The sequence below is a fragment of the Diceros bicornis genome, chromosome 16 (assembly GCF_020826845.1).
Source record: "Diceros bicornis minor isolate mBicDic1 chromosome 16, mDicBic1.mat.cur, whole genome shotgun sequence".
NCBI classification, from domain to species: Eukaryota; Metazoa; Chordata; class Mammalia; order Perissodactyla; family Rhinocerotidae; genus Diceros; species Diceros bicornis.
In genome coordinates, this window is record NC_080755.1 from 42,342,370 (window position 1) to 42,360,035 (window position 17,666).

The 17,666-nt window shown below is 37.1% G+C and overlaps 1 protein-coding gene across 2 annotated transcripts in view; it reads right to left on the minus strand.

Moving 5' to 3' along the window:
* Nucleotides 1–12,305: 12,305 nt before the first annotated feature.
* The window catches only part of MYO5B (myosin VB), a 338,131-nt gene continuing 332,770 nt past the window's right edge, over nucleotides 12,306–17,666 (minus strand). For both annotated transcript variants that reach the window (XM_058557083.1, XM_058557084.1), the window contains one exon: nucleotides 12,306–12,663. In XM_058557083.1, coding sequence (XP_058413066.1) covers nucleotides 12,511–12,663 — 153 coding nt within the window. In that variant the 3' untranslated portion in view covers nucleotides 12,306–12,510. The remainder of the gene's footprint in view (nucleotides 12,664–17,666) is intronic.

Genomic DNA, 17,666 nt, shown 5'->3' on the forward strand with positions numbered 1-17,666 from the left:
GGGAGGTCCTGCCCACCAAGCACAACAGCTAGTGTGACCTAGGAGCAGGGGGTGGCTGAGATGCCAGTCTGGGCAAACAAGCTCCCAGCTGCCATGAACACCCATAGTACTGCTGCGGCCCCAAAGGGGGGAAAGCATGTCTTGGCAGGACTGTGGGAGGAGTCAGCAGCAGCCCTGAGCTCCCCATGTGACTACTTTCCCATGTGGTGGGAGACCCCACAGGGCCGCTGCGATCCCAAGGAGTGACCCAGGCTCGGACAGGCATAGCTGACAGGCATCGCGGCACCAGGTTCAGATTACACAGCCCTTGCCCCACCCCCCAAGTGGCGGTCACTGGAACCTGCATCCAGAAACCATCACTATGCATCGGCACAAGTCCACACCATAAACTTGTATAAAGAAATCTATTAATACTCCAGACCAGGAAGAAAAAGACAAACACCCAGAAATCAATCCTGAAATCTATAATCTAAATGACAAAGAATTCAAGACAGGCATCATAAGAAAACTCAATGAGCTACAAGAGAATTCTGAAAGACAGTTCAATGAAATCAGAAACCAAATTACTGAACAGAGGGAATTCATCACAAAAGAGATCGAAACTATAAAGAAAAACCAAACAGAATCGTTAGAGATGAAAAACACAAGGGATGAGATGAAGAAAAATCTGGAGTCCTTAAACAACAATGGAGGATAGAATTAGCAATCTGGAGGATAGGAACACAGAAATGCTTCAGATGGGGGAGGAGAGAGAACTTAGACTAAAAAGAAGTGAAGAAATTCTCCAAGAAATATCCGAGTCAATTAGGAAATGCAAAATAAGGATTATAGGTATTCCAGAGGGAGAAGAGAGGGAAAAAGGAGCAGAGAGCTTGTTCAAAGAAATAATAACTGAGAACTTCCCAAACCTGGAGAAGGAGCTGGAATTACGTGTAAAAGAAGCCAACAGAACTCCTAATTACATCAATGTAAAAAGGCCTTCTCCAAGGCATATATTAGTAAAGATGGCAAAAGTCAATGACAAAGAAAAAATATTAAGGGCAGCAAGACAAAAGAAAATAACCTACAAAGGAAGCCCTATCAGGCTTTTAGCAGATTTTTCAGCAGAAACCTTACAGGATAGGAGAGAGTGGAATGATAGATTCAAAATTTTGGAAGACAAAAACTTTCAGCCAAGAATACTATATCCAGTGAAAATATCCTTCAGATATGATGGAGAAATAAAAACTGTCCCAGATAAACAAAAGCTGAGGGAGTTCATTGCCACAAGACCCCCACCCCCTACAAGATTTGATCAAGAAGGCCCTCATACCTGAAAAAAAAAAAAAAAAGAAAGGGTGTACAAAGCCTTGAGCAAGGGTATAAATAGGCAGACCAAGTCAGAAATTTCCAACTCTCTATCAGAAAAGATTAGCAAACAATTATAACTGTAAAAATAAAGGGAAGGAAAACATCAAAAATAAATAGTATCACTTGATTTTAACCACAAATTCACAACACATACTGGAATAAGTTGTGACAACAACGTAGAAGGGGAAGAGGAAAGGGAGGAAACCTGCTTAGACTAAGGGAATAAGAGGCTATCACAGAATGGACTATCTCATCTATGAGATCTTTTATACAAACCACACTGTAACCAATAAATAAAAAATCAGAACAAAGACACAAATGATAAATAAAGAGAAAACCATCCTAGATAATTAGAGACCAAACTGAATTAGTCTGAAATACACAGGATAAGAAACAAGGGAAATATACAATAACTGAAAAACAAGCTATAAAATGGCAGCATTAAGCCCTCATATATCAATAATTGCTGTAAATGTAAATGGATTGAATTCCCCAATCAAAAGACACAGAATGGCTGGATGGATTAAAAAACAAGACCCAACAATTTGCTACCTCCAGGAAATACGTCACAGCTCTAAAAACAAACACAGGCTTAGAGTGAAGGGATGGAAGACAATACTCCAAGCTAATGGCAAGCAAAAGAAAGCAGATGTTGCCATACTTATATCAGACAAAGTAGACTTCAAGATGAAAAAGGTAATGAGAGGGGCAATATATAATGATAAAGGGACACTCCACCAAGAAGACATATCACTTATAAATATATATGTACCCAACACAGGAGCACCAAAGTACATAAAGCAACTATTAACAAACCTAAAAAGAGATATTAACAACAACACAATAACAGTAGGGGATCTTAACATCACACTTACATCAATGGATAGATCATCCAGACGGAAAGCCCACGGGGAAATAGTGGACTTAAACGAAAAACTAGACAAGATGGACTTAATAGATATATAGAGAGCACTCCATCCAAACGCAGCAGATTACACATTCTTCTCAAGCAGGCATGGAACATTCTCAAGGATAGACCATATGTTGGGAAACAAGGCAAGCCTCTATAAATTTAAGAAGATTGAAATCATAACAATCATCTTTTTCAACCATGATGCTATGAAACTAGAAATCAACTAAAAGAAAACTGGGAAAGTGACAAAGATGTGGAGACTAAACAACATTCTGCTGAACAACCAATGGATCATTGAAGAAATTAAAGGAGAAATCAAAAAACATCTGGAGACAAATGAAAATGAAAATACACCATACCAACTCATACTGGATGCAGCAAAAGTGGTGCTGAGAGGGAGACTTGTAGCAATACAGGCCCACCTTAACAAACAAGAAAAATCCCAAATAAGCAACCTTAAACTGCACCTAACAGAATTGGAAAAGAAGAACAAACAAAGCCTAAAGTCAGCAGAAGGAGGGAAAGAATAAAAATTAGAGCAGAAATAAATGAAATTGAAACAAACAAACAAACAAACAAACAAAAAAACAGTAGAAAGGGTCAATGAAACAAAGAGCTGGTTCTGTGAGAAGAAAAACAAAATTGACAAACCCTTAGCCAGACTCACTAAGAAAAAGAGAAGCCTCAAATAAATAAAATTAGAAATAAATTACAATGGATACCACAGAAATACAAAGGATTATAAGAGAATACTATGAAAAACCATATGCCAACAAATTAAACAATCTATAATAAATGGATAAATTCTTAGACTCATACAAACTCCCAAAACTAAATCAAGAAGAAGTAGAGAATCTGAATAGACCCATCACAAGTAAAGAGATTGAAACAGTAATCAAAAACCTCTCCAAAAATAAAAGTCCAGGAGCAGATGGCTTCTCTGGAGAATTTTACCAAACATTCAAAGAAGATTTAATACCTATCCTTCTCAAACTATTCCAAAAAATAGAGGAAGATGGAACACTTCCTAACACATTCTACGAGGCCAACATCACTCTGATACCAAAGCCAGACAAGGACAACACAAAGAAGGAAAATTACAGGCCAATATCGCTGATGCACATAGATGCAAAAATCCTCAACAAAATATTGGCAAACTGAATACAGCCATACATTAAAAAGATCATATGCCATGATCAAGTGAGATGTATACCAGGGACACAGGGATGGTTCAACATCCACAAATCAATCAATGTGATACACCACATTAACAAAATGAGGAGTAAAAACCACATGATCATCTCAATAGATGCAGAGAAAGCATTTGACAAGATCCAACATCCATTTATGATAAAAACTCTCAACAAAATGGGTATAGAAGGAAAGTTCCTAAACATAATAAAGGCCATATATGACAAACCCACAGCCAACATTATACTCAATGGGGAAAAACTGAAAGCCATTCCTCTGAGAACAGGAACAAGACATGTGTGCCCACTCCTGCCACTCTTACTCCACATAGTACTGGAGGTTTTGGCCAGAGCCGTTAGGCAAGAAAAATGAATAAAAGGAATCCAAATAGGCAACAAAGAAGTGAAACTCTCACTGTTTGCAGATGATGTGATTTGCTATATAGAAAACTCTAAAGAAACCATCGGAAAACTATTAGAAATAATCAACAACTACAGCAAAGTTACAGGGTACAAAATCAACTTACAAAAATCAGTTGCATTTCTATACTCTAATAATGAACTAACAGAGAACTCAAAAATATAATTCCATTTACGATCACAACAAAAAGAATAAAATATCTAGGAATAAACTTAACCAAGTAGGTGAAAGACCTATACAATGAGAACTATAAGACATTATTGAAGGAAATTGATGATGACATAAAGAAATGGAAAGATATTCCATGTATATGGATCAGAAGAATAAACATAGTTAAAATGTCCATACTACCTTAAAGCAATCTACAGATTTCATGCAATCCCCATCAGAATGCCAATGACATTCTTCATGGAAATAGAACAAAGAATCCTAAAATTCATATGGGGCAACAAAAGACCCCGAATAGCCAAAGCAATCCTGAGAAAAAAGAACAAAGCTAGAGGCATCACAATCCCTGACTTCAAAACATACTACGAAGCTATAATTAAAACAGCATGGTACTGGTACAAAAACAGACACACAGATCAATAGAACAGAATTGAAAACTCAGAAATAAAGCCACACATATATGGACAGCTAATCTTTGACAAAGGAGCTAAGAACATACAATGGAGGAAAGAAAGTCTCTTCACGAAATGGTGCTGAGCAAAGTGGATAGCCACATGCAAAAAAATGAAAGTAGACCATTATCTTTAACCATACACAAAAATTAACTCAAAATGGATCAAAGACTTGAAGGTAAGACCTGAAACTATAAACCTCCTGGAAGAAAATATAGGCAGAACACTGTTTGACATCAGTCTTAGAGGGATATTTTCGAATTCCATGTCTACTTGGATAAGGGAAACAAAAGAAAAAATAAACAAGTGGGACTTCATCAGACTAAAGAGCTTCTGCAAGGCAAAGGAAACCAGGATCAAAATGAAAAGGCAACCCACCAGCTGGGAGAAAATATTTGCAAATCATATCTGACAAGGGATTAATCTCCATAATATATAAAGAACTCACACAACTGAACAACAACAACAAAAAACAAATAACCTGATCAAAAAATGGGCAGAGGAGATAAACAGACATTTCTCCAAGAAACATGTACAGATGGCCAATAGGTACATCAAAAGATGTTCAACATCACTAATCATCAGACAAATGCAATTCCAAACTACACTAAGATATCACCTTACACCCATGAGAATGGCTATAATCACCAAGACAAAATAACAAATGTTGGAGAGGATGTGAAGAAAAGGGAACCCTCGTTCACTGCTGGTGGGAATGCAAACTGGTGCAGCTTCTATGAAAACAGTATGGAGATTCCTCAAAAAGTTAAAAATAGAAATACCTTATGATCCATCTATCCCACTTCTTTATCCAAAGAACTTGAAATCAAGAATCCAAAGAGGCTTATGCACCTCTATGTTCATTGCAGCATTATTCACTACAGTCAAGATGTGGAAGCAACCCAAGTGTCCATTGACAGATGACTGGATAAAGAAGATGTGGTATATATATACAATGGAATTCTACTCAGCCATAAATAAAGACAAATTTGTCCCATTTGCAACAACATGGATGGACCTGGAGAGTATTATATTAAGTGAAATAAGCCAGACAGAGAAAGACAAATGCTTTATGACTTCACTCATATGTAGAATATAAACAAACACATGGACAAGAGAGAACTGTTTGGTGGTTACTAGGGGGAAAGGGGTTGGGAGTGAGCACAAGGGGTGAAGGGGTGCATTTATATGGTGACTGACAAACAATAATGTACAACTGGAATCTCACAGTTATAAACTATTATGACATCAATAAAAAAATTACCTGAAATAAATGCTTTTCTAAAATATTTAGTCCTTTTCATGTTTAACCATATATAACCAGGTATATATTGTATAACACTAAATAAGTATATCAAAATTCATTATTTTATAATTTTTTTGGTCTAGACATGGACCCTCGCATGAGATGTAAATTGATTGTCCTACTCTTACACTTTTACCTTTCAGTGTTTTTAGAAATACATTAATAGCATTTCTTTCTGTACTTATTTTTTGGAAATAAGGAAGGAGTAGCATTAGCATCAGACTGGAAATCAGTAAACATATTGTAAATCTGTCAATTCTAGTGTTAAGATTTCATTATGATTTCAGAAATATCCAGCCTCAGCCCTATCTCCCACATTTTCTGGATAATTTTCCTATGTTTAAACTTCCTATAACACTCAAAATTGATGGTAGCTTAAACAGCAGTGGCTTTAGAAGTTTCAGTAATGGAAACTGGGGAAAGCTGGTAGGGACTAAGACAATTTTTAAAAATGAATATATGAATTTGAATGAATGAGACAGGTGAGCTTGCAAATCTTGAGTAGTTTGGAAAATTATGTATGTGCTCACTGTTAATCTAACCACTTTGGTGACAACTTTAATTTTTGTTAATTAAAAGGCAATTATTAGCTTGGGTGTGGTTTTGTCCTTACAACAAACACCTGCTCTTCAGAAAGTTCAAGTTGCCAAACATGCACATCAGAAATGAAACGTAGACAGAAAGTAATATGGACACTGATTTGCCGAACTCCTTCGTTTTAAGTTTACGGTAAGTTTTGGTGTGTTCCTAATAGCCTTAAGACATTATCACAAACTTAGGTGAAGGATATATATTTGTGTTTTTCTCCTCTACCTGTTGAAAGTTATTTGCAGTGACTATATCCTTGCCAAGCCTTAGGATTACATTTAGTAATAGAACCTTAGGCAAATCTCAATGCCTTGCTGGTTCAAGTTGCCTGTGCAAAATGCTAATGTTGGTGGAAGGAGACAACACTGCGTCCATGCAGTTCAGCCAAATGTCTCCCGGAACACAAGTGTGTTTGAACAAGTTGGGTTTAATGCTTGTTGCAACAAGGGAGACCTCGCACCAAGGGCACTCTTTAGGGAACTATGGGCATCTCAGGGAGAAGGTGTTAGGAGTTGGGCTTTTGTTAGGTGATTTGGGGAGGGTCCAGAGGAACAGAGGTTCACTCTGGATTGGGTGCTGTCCAGAAGTAGGGACAAGTCTTTGGGTGGGTATTTTAACATGATGCTATCTAGAAGGAGGGCAGATTAGAGCTAGACTAAAGCTACAACTGGTAAAGAACTGCAGTCACTCATAGTAGCTGAGACAGGGGTCATTTTGTATCTTGTGGTTTGCACAGTGATCTTGTTTTTGTGCTTAGACAAAACTATGAAGTGGTGTTGTGTTGTTTCACTTCATCACAGTCACACAGTGGCCTTGTCTGATGTTTTGTAGGATTGTGTGCACAAGACCATCATGGTGTAGCAGGGAGCATCAGGCTGGCTTCTATTACTACCCAGGCCTAGCTGTAAGTGTCAGATCAGGTCCTGGATGTCAGGCTGCATTTTTCTTTCTCAACTGTTACTAGATAAATGTATCGTGTATGAAATTTGGCTCTTTGCAGACATAGTTTCCTGTTGAGGCCTTGAAAATAAGCCTAGACCTCTCTAGGTATGAGGTGAAGGCTTTCTTGAAGAGAGGTTATTCTTCCATTAGTTGGGTTCCAGAGGTAACTTTTCACTGACTGGTATATTGTGAAAATTTTTGTGTATCATGAAAGATGTCAATAGTGGTTTCTAATGATGGATGTTTAAGGGCACCATCCCTGGAGATACCTTATTCTGTACATTTGGGTGGGGCTGGTTATGGGAATTTTTAAAAAGATTGCCAGGTGATTTTGGTGTGTTCGCCTCTAGGTAATAAACAGTCCACCCATGTTTCCATACAGATGTTCAGTTTCTAGGCTATTCTGTTCTTTTGGTCAATTTTTCTATCTCTGTGCCAATTCCACCCATTTTAATTGCTAAAATAATTTTTATAAGTCTTGATACCTGTTAAGGAAAGTTTTCTCTCTTTCTCTTTTTTCCTTTTTCTTTTTTTTTTGGGGGGGGGTGGTGGTGAGGAAGATCAGCCCTGAGCTAACATTCAATGCCAGTCCTCCTCTATTTTGCTGAGGAAGATTGGCCCTGGGCTAACATCCGTGCCCATCTTTCTCTACTTTATATGGGACGCTGCCACAGCATGGCTTAACAAGCTGTGCATCGGTGCGCGCCGGGGATCTGAACCTGCGAACCCCAGGCCGCTGAAGTGGAGTGTGTGCACTTAACCGCTGTGCCACTGGGCCAGCCCCCCTTTCTCTTCTTAAGGGTCTTCTTTACCCTTGGGCCTTTACACTTTCATATAAATTTTAGAATTAGCTTGTCAATTTTCACCAAAAAACTATGGTGAGATTTTGATTTTTAATCAACTTGGGGATAATTGACATTTTTGTGGTATGTAGTCTTCTTATCCAAAAAATGATATATTTCTCCAATTTTTTAATGTCATCATTAATGTTTTTCACTTATATTTTTATAAATTCCTTCATATAGATCTTGTAACTATTTTCCCACTGATTTTTAATGCCATCTTTACCATATGCAAAAATCATACATGTGAGTGCGTCTATTTCCAGGCCCTCTGTTCTGGTCTGCTGATCTACTAGTCTTTTCCTACACCCAAACTGCCTTGTTTGCATTCTGTATCTTTCAAGTAATTGCTCAGTAAGTCTTGTTATTTTATAGGGACCACCCCAACTTGCAGTCTGTAGTTTGCCAACCCCTGGTTTAAATGATCATAACACATATTTGAATATAGGCCTCAGAATGAAGTTTCTCAAGAAAGCCTTAAAAATAAACTTTTCAGCCAATGTGTAGCTGTGGAGCTTTCAATTTCATTTGGATTTGGCACACCACTTCATTTATTCAAAAGTATTTATTTCCACAGATTTTTATTCACAACTAAATATTATAGTGACTAATACAAGCATTTTTCTATAAACGAAGGTATAGTTTACAGATTTGTTCAAAATGGAAAAATATTTTTATCAGTAGCGTTTCTTCTACAATGTTAGATTCACCCCGAATAAGATGTGAAGTCTGTCAGAGGAGCAGTCCTTCATCTAAACATCAGTTGGCAAAATGTCATATCCAAATCTGGATTATTCTGATACAATATCACTTTAGAAAGTAGCTTAAATTCATTTCTGATTGATCCCCTTTATTAGAATTAGAAAATTCTTTTAGGAAAAACGATCTTTAGTATCTAATGACCTTTATAATGAGAGAAAAAAACCAGTCCTATGTTTTATTGTCATTTGCATCAACCTCTACTTTTCTATACCCCTAATTCTCTAATCATGGCACCAATGTATACAAAAGGTGAATTATGACTATTTGGCTCATACAGCAAATTAATCTGAGAAAGTGACTGCAGAGAAATATTCTATGATGAAAAACTACAGGGTCCGGCCCCATGCTGTCACATTTTAGTCATCATTTAGTCATATAGGCATTGTACAAGTTCTTCTATTTAAGAAACCCTTGCTGCTTTAGAATTAGATCAAATGTGTGAAAACATTTAAATTTACTATATGCAAAAGAAATGGATTCTAATTTGTTACTATAATCTTAATGCATTAATTAGGGCTCTAAATAAATATTTATGAATTGATTGTAGCAGTGTTCATTTTTTCCTAAGTTTTCCAAGTTTGTAGTTTTGTTTTCTGTTTTTAGAAAAGCTTTAAAATTTAGTATAGCAATATCACGGGAAGAAACTCCTATTAACATGCTCCATGGAAAGGAGGAAAAAAATCTATTTTCCTTTGGGTCTAATCTGCTTGCCAGGTACCATCAATCTAACTGCAGGTATGATGGCACAGGGAGAATGCATGTAGATAATATGCTTGTCAGCTTCATCAACATTCATTAATATGTACACACATACATTACTATAGGTGCACAGATAGGTCCCATATAATACTTAAGACACAAATTGTTTAATCTATAAATATTTGATTTTTGAGTAATCTTTAAAATGCCTGTAATGTCTCAAAAGACAAATCAAAACTCTACCATGATGTTATGTTGAACATTAAAATTCTTCCCACAGCAACACTTATTTCAGAGAAATAATCGATGTCCGTAATCTTAGTAATTGCTAAAGGCACATAGTGAGAAAAGTGTCAACTAAATTTTAAATATTGAAAAATAAAGATAGATATCTAGTGCAGAGTTCAAACCTTTGTTGAATTAAGTTAAAGTCATTATTGATTTTGTGAAGTTGGAAAATGTTTGGGTTGAACTGACTTTAAAAAATGCAAAGAATAATAATGCTAACAAAAGATTATTAAAGTTTCCCTAAAGATGTTTCTTACAGTCTCTAAGAGTTAAGTTAAATAGGGCAGATCTAAACAATAAGTAATCAATTACCATATTTCTTTATTGTCTGGTGGTTTATAAAAAACTGTTTTTAAAGTATATATAAATTAAGTACAGCTCCAGTGAAATACCTTTAATTTTGTAAGAGGAGAACTAAATCTGCCATTTCTTAGGCTAAGTAGAGGACTATTCATAACGTCCCACCCTCCATCTATTCTAATTGCCAAGCTTTTATTCATTGAATCCTTGGCATTTAGTGATTAACCAACCAGTGACAGCAGAGAGGTAGTGACCCAAAGAGAATGAGGGTATAAGACAGTATATATGTAAGGACAGTAAGCCATGGCATTTATGGAATGACTGCTTTTCAAACTCCTTAACACTCGAACAAGATATTTTTGGTCATCTTGAAGATTAAGGACTGTCCTTACATGAGAGACTCAGTTTTAAACTAAAGTGCAGTGAAAAGCAAATTATACTTAACTTCAAAAAGAGGTAGCCAAAGACCCAATTGGTTTAGACTGGCCTTCCAAACAAAGTCAGTGTGTGGGGTGAAGGGTGTGTCAGGGATGTCAGATGATATAACTGTACCTGGGAAAGAAGGGAAGGCACAGCTCTGCGCAGAGCCCCAAGAGAAGCCCGGATGTTTACTGTGGAGGTAGAGGGGAGAATGCAGATGACGCTGCTGGGACACGATGGTAGCAGTCTTTGCCCAGGTGCTGTGCCTTGTTCTGTCCAGCGGGCAAGGAGAATGACTGAGGAAGCTGAGCTGTAAGGATGCAGTACACAAGACGCAGGGCTTGGAGTGTGTTGTGTTTCCAAGAGCCTGTTGAGTGGCTGAGTAAAAGAAGGTAGTGGGGTATGTGTGTGTGTGTGTGTGTGTTCTTGCAATTAATGGAGAAATCTTAATTTCTTGATGTAATATAGCTCTTCTATAATTTGCAAACAGCATGTGTTCCTCTCATGGGAATAGCATACTATTATCATCTACCAGAAATAGGGGAAAAAAATAGTAAAAAAGGGGCAAAAGAATATGTTGGGTTTTCTAATTTAATGTCTGCTTTTGAAGAGGCAAGAAAAAAATTATAAAAGCAGCAAACATATAAAATCTGTTGGAACATTATCACTGAATACTTTTTTAACCCTTATTTCAAAGCAGAAATATTTATGATTTTTATGTGGTAAATTTGAAAAATGTTGAAAATAACATGAAAAGGGAAAGTTGACATAAGCTATTCTCTCTCTAAAAAGAACACAAAAAACCCAAAAAACTTTTGGATAATAATTTAATAATCCCTGATTTTTCAAAAAGGTTTTCAAATAATCCGATCCTCAAGATGAAGTTTATTTTCCTTTACTATATTGGTTATCTGGAATTACTAGTGCATTCTGTGTTCTTACTGGAGGTTTAATGGCATTAAAGGATTAAAGGCTTTCAAATTGACTTGTTTGGTTTTTAATCTGTAAATAAAACACTACTTGTTATTTTTTCTAACATTTAGCGTATATAGATTTTTGTGAAAGTTTTTTTGACTCAGTAAGTAAGTGTGTGGACTAGCCTTGGAAACAAAGACAATCTTTCCATCTTGCTCATTTTAAGTTTGGGACAGCAGCATTTTTAGCATAACTCTTCCATAAACCCAAGACTATGCAAAAGGTTTGAGCACATTAGGGACTGAGATTTCTAATTTTGCTTCAGAAACCACTACTCAAAATGGTCTGGAGGTCTATTACACCATCATCTCTGCATCACCAGGCATTAAAAAAATACCTTTGGGAAACTTCTCAGAAGGCCCAGGCCTGTATTTTTGTTCTCAAAACACCTCCCCACAAACTCATCCACACCTATGGTTGGTCTACCTAGGGAAATGTCACTAAATGACAGTATCATGGTTATTAGTACCATTATTTGTTAAAAGTCCTCGGAAGGCAATTTATGTGACTTACATATTTTTAATATTATTTTACTTTGGACATTCTCTATTTATATGCAAAGATTAAAACTAGGCAGTTTCTATTGTATAGACTGGCACCTTTTATATGGCCATGGGGACTGCTTGGCAGCTGTAGATTACGATGTGTATTTGTTTAGACCGAAATCATGCTTAAAAAAAAAGCTTCCATACTTCAAGTATTTTTATTCTGAGCAGTAGGTACAAAAAATAATGACAGATGTGTCTTATTCTGTATAGTTCAGCATTCTGCACAGGCTCTCAATCTCTGATTTGATACACTTTTACAGATTTAACAGATCCTTAAAATCACTTTACTGTATATATTTCTTCTTGCTCTCACTGGCAATCGAGCCAAAGTTGGAACTGTGCATTTTCAGACTTCATTGAGGAACTCCAGATTGAGACATGCTGGGATGTGGATCGAGTCCATGGTCAGAGAAGATGGATTAAATGGGAATAAGACGGGAAACATGTGCTTGAAGTCTAACAGCAGTTGCTGAGGGTCATTCCGCTCTTGTAGCTGTGCCTGTGGGGAAGAATAAGACGATGTAAAATACTACTACACCTAAAAATAGCCAGTTTAGGTGAATTCACAAAAGTGAATTGGCACATCTCATGGAAATATTTCTGTTAAGATAATTAGGTAGGACTTCAGGAGCATGTGGTCTCTCTATCCCTGAGGCATTCAGCAGGGAGAGAAGCCCTGGTTTAGGTTTGCTGGAGATCAGATGACTTCAACCTCTCTCCTAGTTTCTTTTAAAAATTTTCCATCTAAGAGAGAATAGAAAAATACATTTCAGGTGCAAATCATGTGGAGAGGCAGTGTGGTGAGCTGGTTAGCGTCACGGGCAGATAGCCTGAGCTCTAATCTTGGTACCACCCTGGACAAGTTCCTGAACCTTTTTATGCTTCAGTTTCCTCATCTGTAAAATGGAATGGGGAGAGTGACATCACACAAAATGACAGACTAGGAACTCCTAGGGGTCGGTCCCTCCTGACTTCAGTGGTTGCACTGAAGCAACCACTGAGCTGGAAAAAGCAATTGGTATCAACTATCTGGGAACTCTGGAACCTGACTGGATACTTACAACAACCAGGAGAGTGCTTGATGAAGGGAGAGGCTGCCGATCTTTGCTAAGAGGGCAGTGTGTGCAAACAAGCTACCATTCCCGTCTCCAGCCCCACTGCAGGTGTAAGGATAGTGGCTCACATTCCTAGAGCAGATGGCCGGTGCCAGGGCAGGCAGTGGGACCTTGTCCTCCAGAAATTTGGGGTTGTGCACTTTGGTTGGTCTGGTGGTTCCCTGAAGGACTGGCATAGATGCCCACCTTGGTTTTGGCTCTCTTGGGATGCAGTGGCTTCTCCCAGTGGCACCAACTGGAATATTTAAAGGGACAGAGCCTCTCCCCTTCTCCCCTCTATTTGGAGCCAGACATTTTAGAAAAAGTATAATAACTGAAATGGAAATTTTCAGTTCACTAAAGGGGTTCAACAGCAGACCTGAGCAGGCAGAAGAAATAATCAGTCAACTTGAAGACAAGGCAACTGAAATTCTCCAGTTTGAGCAGACAGAAGAAAGAAGGAATAAAAGTGAACAGAGCCTGAGGGACCTATGGGATACCATAAAGCATACCAACACACACATCATAGGAGTCCAAGGCGAAGAGAGAGAGGAAGGGGCAGAAAAATATTTGAAGAAATAATGGCCCCCAAACTTCCCAAATCTGATGAAAGACAAACACACACACACACACACACACACACACACACACACAGACAGACACAGCCAAGAAGCTCAATGAACTCCAAGTAAGATAAACTCAAAAAGATTCACATTGAGACACACTATAGTCAAATTATCAAAACCCAACAAAGAGGGAAACTTGAAAGCAGCAAGACAGAAGTGACTCATCACATACAAGGTATCTTCAATAAGATTAAGAGCTGATTTCTCATCAGAAACCACAGAGGCCAGAAGGCAGTGAGATGACATATTTAAAGTCCTGAAAGAAAAAAACCTGTCAACCAAGAATTCTATATCTGGCAAAACTATTCTTCAAGAATGAAGGAGAAATTAAGTCAGTTCCAGATAAACAAAAGCAGAGGGAGTTGTTTACCAGTAGACCTGCCCTACAAGAGATACTAAAGAAAGTCCTTCAGCCTGAAATGAAAGGACATTAGACAGTAACTCCAAGCCATAAGAAGTAAAGAACACTGGTAAAGATAACTACATAGGTAAATGTAAAAGCCAGCATTATACTTTTGGTTTGTAACTCCTTTTTGTCCTATATGATTTCTACATCTGTATAAAACAATAATTATAAATCTGTGTTACTAGACACACATGTATAATAGATGTGACCTGTGACAATAATAACATAAAGGCAGAGGGATGGAGATGTATAGCAGCAGAGTATTTATATACTATTAAAACTACGTTGTTATTATTTAAACTAGGTTGTTATAAATTTAAGATGCTAATTGTGATCACCAAGGTAACCACAAAGAAAATCACTAAAAAAAAATACAGAAAAGAAAAGTAGGTACCAAAATGGTACACTATAAAAAATAAACTAAATCCACAAAAAAGACAGTAATGGAAGAATTCAGAACACAAAACATATAAGACATACAGAAAACAAGTAGCTAAATGGCAGAAGTAAAGCCTTCTTTATCAGTAATTACTTTAAACGCACATTTAAAGGCAATTAAAAAGCAGAGATTGGCAGAACGGATTAAAAAAAACATGATCCATCTATATGCTATCTATAAGAGACTCACTTTAGAGACACGAAGAGATTGAAAATAGAAGGATGAAAAAAGATATGCCAAGTAGCCAAAAAAGAGCTGGAATGGCTATATTATTGTCATACAAAATACACTTTAAGTAAAAAAAAAAAAAAAAGGTTACAAGAGACAAAGAAGGACATCATATATTGATAAAAGGTTCAAGTCATCAAGAAGATATAACAATTATATGCACCTAGCAACAGAGCCCAAAATATATGAAGCAAAAATTGACTCCATTGAAGAGAGAAATATTTCTACAATAATAGCTGGATATTTTAATACCTCATTTTCAATAACAGACAGAACTACCAGACAGAAGATCAATAGCAAACAGAGGCCACAAACAACACTATGAACCAATTAGACCTAACAAACGTATACGTGACCAAGTTGGAGTTATCCCTAGAAAGCAAGGGTGGTTCAACATACAAAAATACAAGAATAATATCTCCTTGTATCTAGAGAGTCATGTGCCACATAATGATGTTTTGGTCACTGACAGTGGTCCTATAAAATTAGTACCATATAGCCTAGGTATGTAGTAGGCTATACCATCTAGGTTCGTGTAAGTATGCTCTATGCTGTTTGCAGAATGACAAAATGGCCTAAGAATGCATTTCTCAGAACGTATCCCCATTGTTAAGTGATGCATGATTGTATATACAAGGGAATATTATTCAGCTATAAAAAGGAATAAAGTTCTGATACATGCTGCCACTTGGATGAACCCGGAGAACATTGTAAGTGAAATAAACCACACCCCAAAGGACAAATATTGTATGATTCCATTTATAAGAAGTATCTAGAATAGGCAAATTCATAGAGACAGAAAGAAGTTACCAGGGGCTGCAGGGAGGGGGAAATAGAGAGTTATTGCTCAATGAATAGAATTTCTGTTTGGGATGATGAAAAAGTTCTGGAATTATACAGTGGTGATGGTTATATAACATGGTGAATATAGTTAGTGCCACTGAATTATACACTTAAAAATGGTTAGAATGGTACAACATACACAAAAAAATGAGATACGGAGAGTCCTTTCCTAAGGCTGTGAGGATCCAGAGAGTTAACGTTGCGTAAAGCTCGCAGAACAGTCTCTGGTGCTTGGTAAGTGTGATGTTTGCTGTTATTATTATCTTTATGACATGCTTCTTTGTTCCTTCTTCCTGTGCACACACCATCAACCTCTGAACCATGAATTCCAGCAGGAGCCGTACTTTTACAAATGCCATTGAGTCTAGTTAACTGTGAGAGTACTGTCAAGAGGAAAATCAACATATCCTGATTTTGTGAAAAAACAGGTCCATCTCATTATAGCTTAAAGTATAAAAACTGGTTTTTCCCCATTAGGATAAAGCACCATCATTGCTTCAAATAGTGACAATATTTTGATATACTGTAACTTTTTAGAGGTTTCATTATTTCCTTATCTTAGAGAAGACCAAGGGATATTAATCTGCCAAACTCATCCAGTATCTGGATGTCACAGCTGACTCTCACGCTCCTAGCGCCCCTATTTTCCTTAAGGCTTCAAGCAGGGGGTGAGGTCAGGAAATAGGGAGTAGCATTTGCTACTGGGATATAGGTTTTTAGAATGAAATCAGTGTAAGCATAGGATTGTGAGATGGTTCTGCAGTGGCAGAGGAACCTGTCGAGTTGAACCTGGATAACGAACGGAAAACACTTGAAATTTCCAGGTGTCAATTTAAAGACACCCATGGGTTTGGCATCTTGAAAGATGCGCCCAAATTTTAAAGTAATTTTAACAATTTGAAAACATAGTTTGAACTAATAGGAAAAGAAGTTCAAGAGAGGCAAGGACATTTAGGGACGATGAGTAAGCAATCAGCTTTACTAATTTAAGATACCAAATGATGGCTCTGATGTGATCCTGGCAGAATGTTCTCTCTGGGATCATTGGACGCTCACACTCAGCTCACTGAGTTTTGTTGCATTTATTATTACAAACCTACCACACAGCATATGAAAATGTACATAAAATGTGAAATGGCAGGAGGCTCTTAAAATTTTTTCATAGCAGTTAAGGTCCTTTTATTTCTCTACATTAGTCCGATATATCAGTAGGCATTACTATTTGAAGGTTTTGAAGAAATTTTAAAGGATTTAGAGGAGGGTATAAAAATGGGACAAAAAAGAAAAGTTAATACCTATATTATTACAATTCAGCAGCAAAAGTTGCGTATACATTTAATTATTTAAAATTCACAAGGTCGTCATTTCACAGGAATCCTCTTGTGAATCCTTTGGTGAGTTTAACAACTCCCTCAAGCGTACATTTTTAAAGGTCAGCATATTCCACCCATACGGCCCCAGCAATTGGTTTGCTTTAATGAGCAACTTGTATTTATCCTACAAAAGATATGTTCAAGTATAGAGGGTGGTGTGGATTGTTGCACCATTTCTTCTGAGCACTGTCTAGGGAAATAAACATAAAACTATAGCTGGCAAAAAACAAAACAAAAGAAACATTTTTTGACAGAATTGCCAGACTGAAATTGCTGAGGAAGATGCAGAATCTGACTGTACACATCCTCAGAGAATCTCTCACCAACCTCCATTCCCTTTTTCCTATGTCCTTGATTCAAGCTCTAAGTCTGACTTAGCATATATTCTTTGACCTTGGGCCTGAATTCTCTTGTAAACAGTGTCACTGTCCATTTATAAGCAGTTACAGCTCTCCTGCTTGTGTGTGTCTTAGATATTTAAAAGCAAATAAGA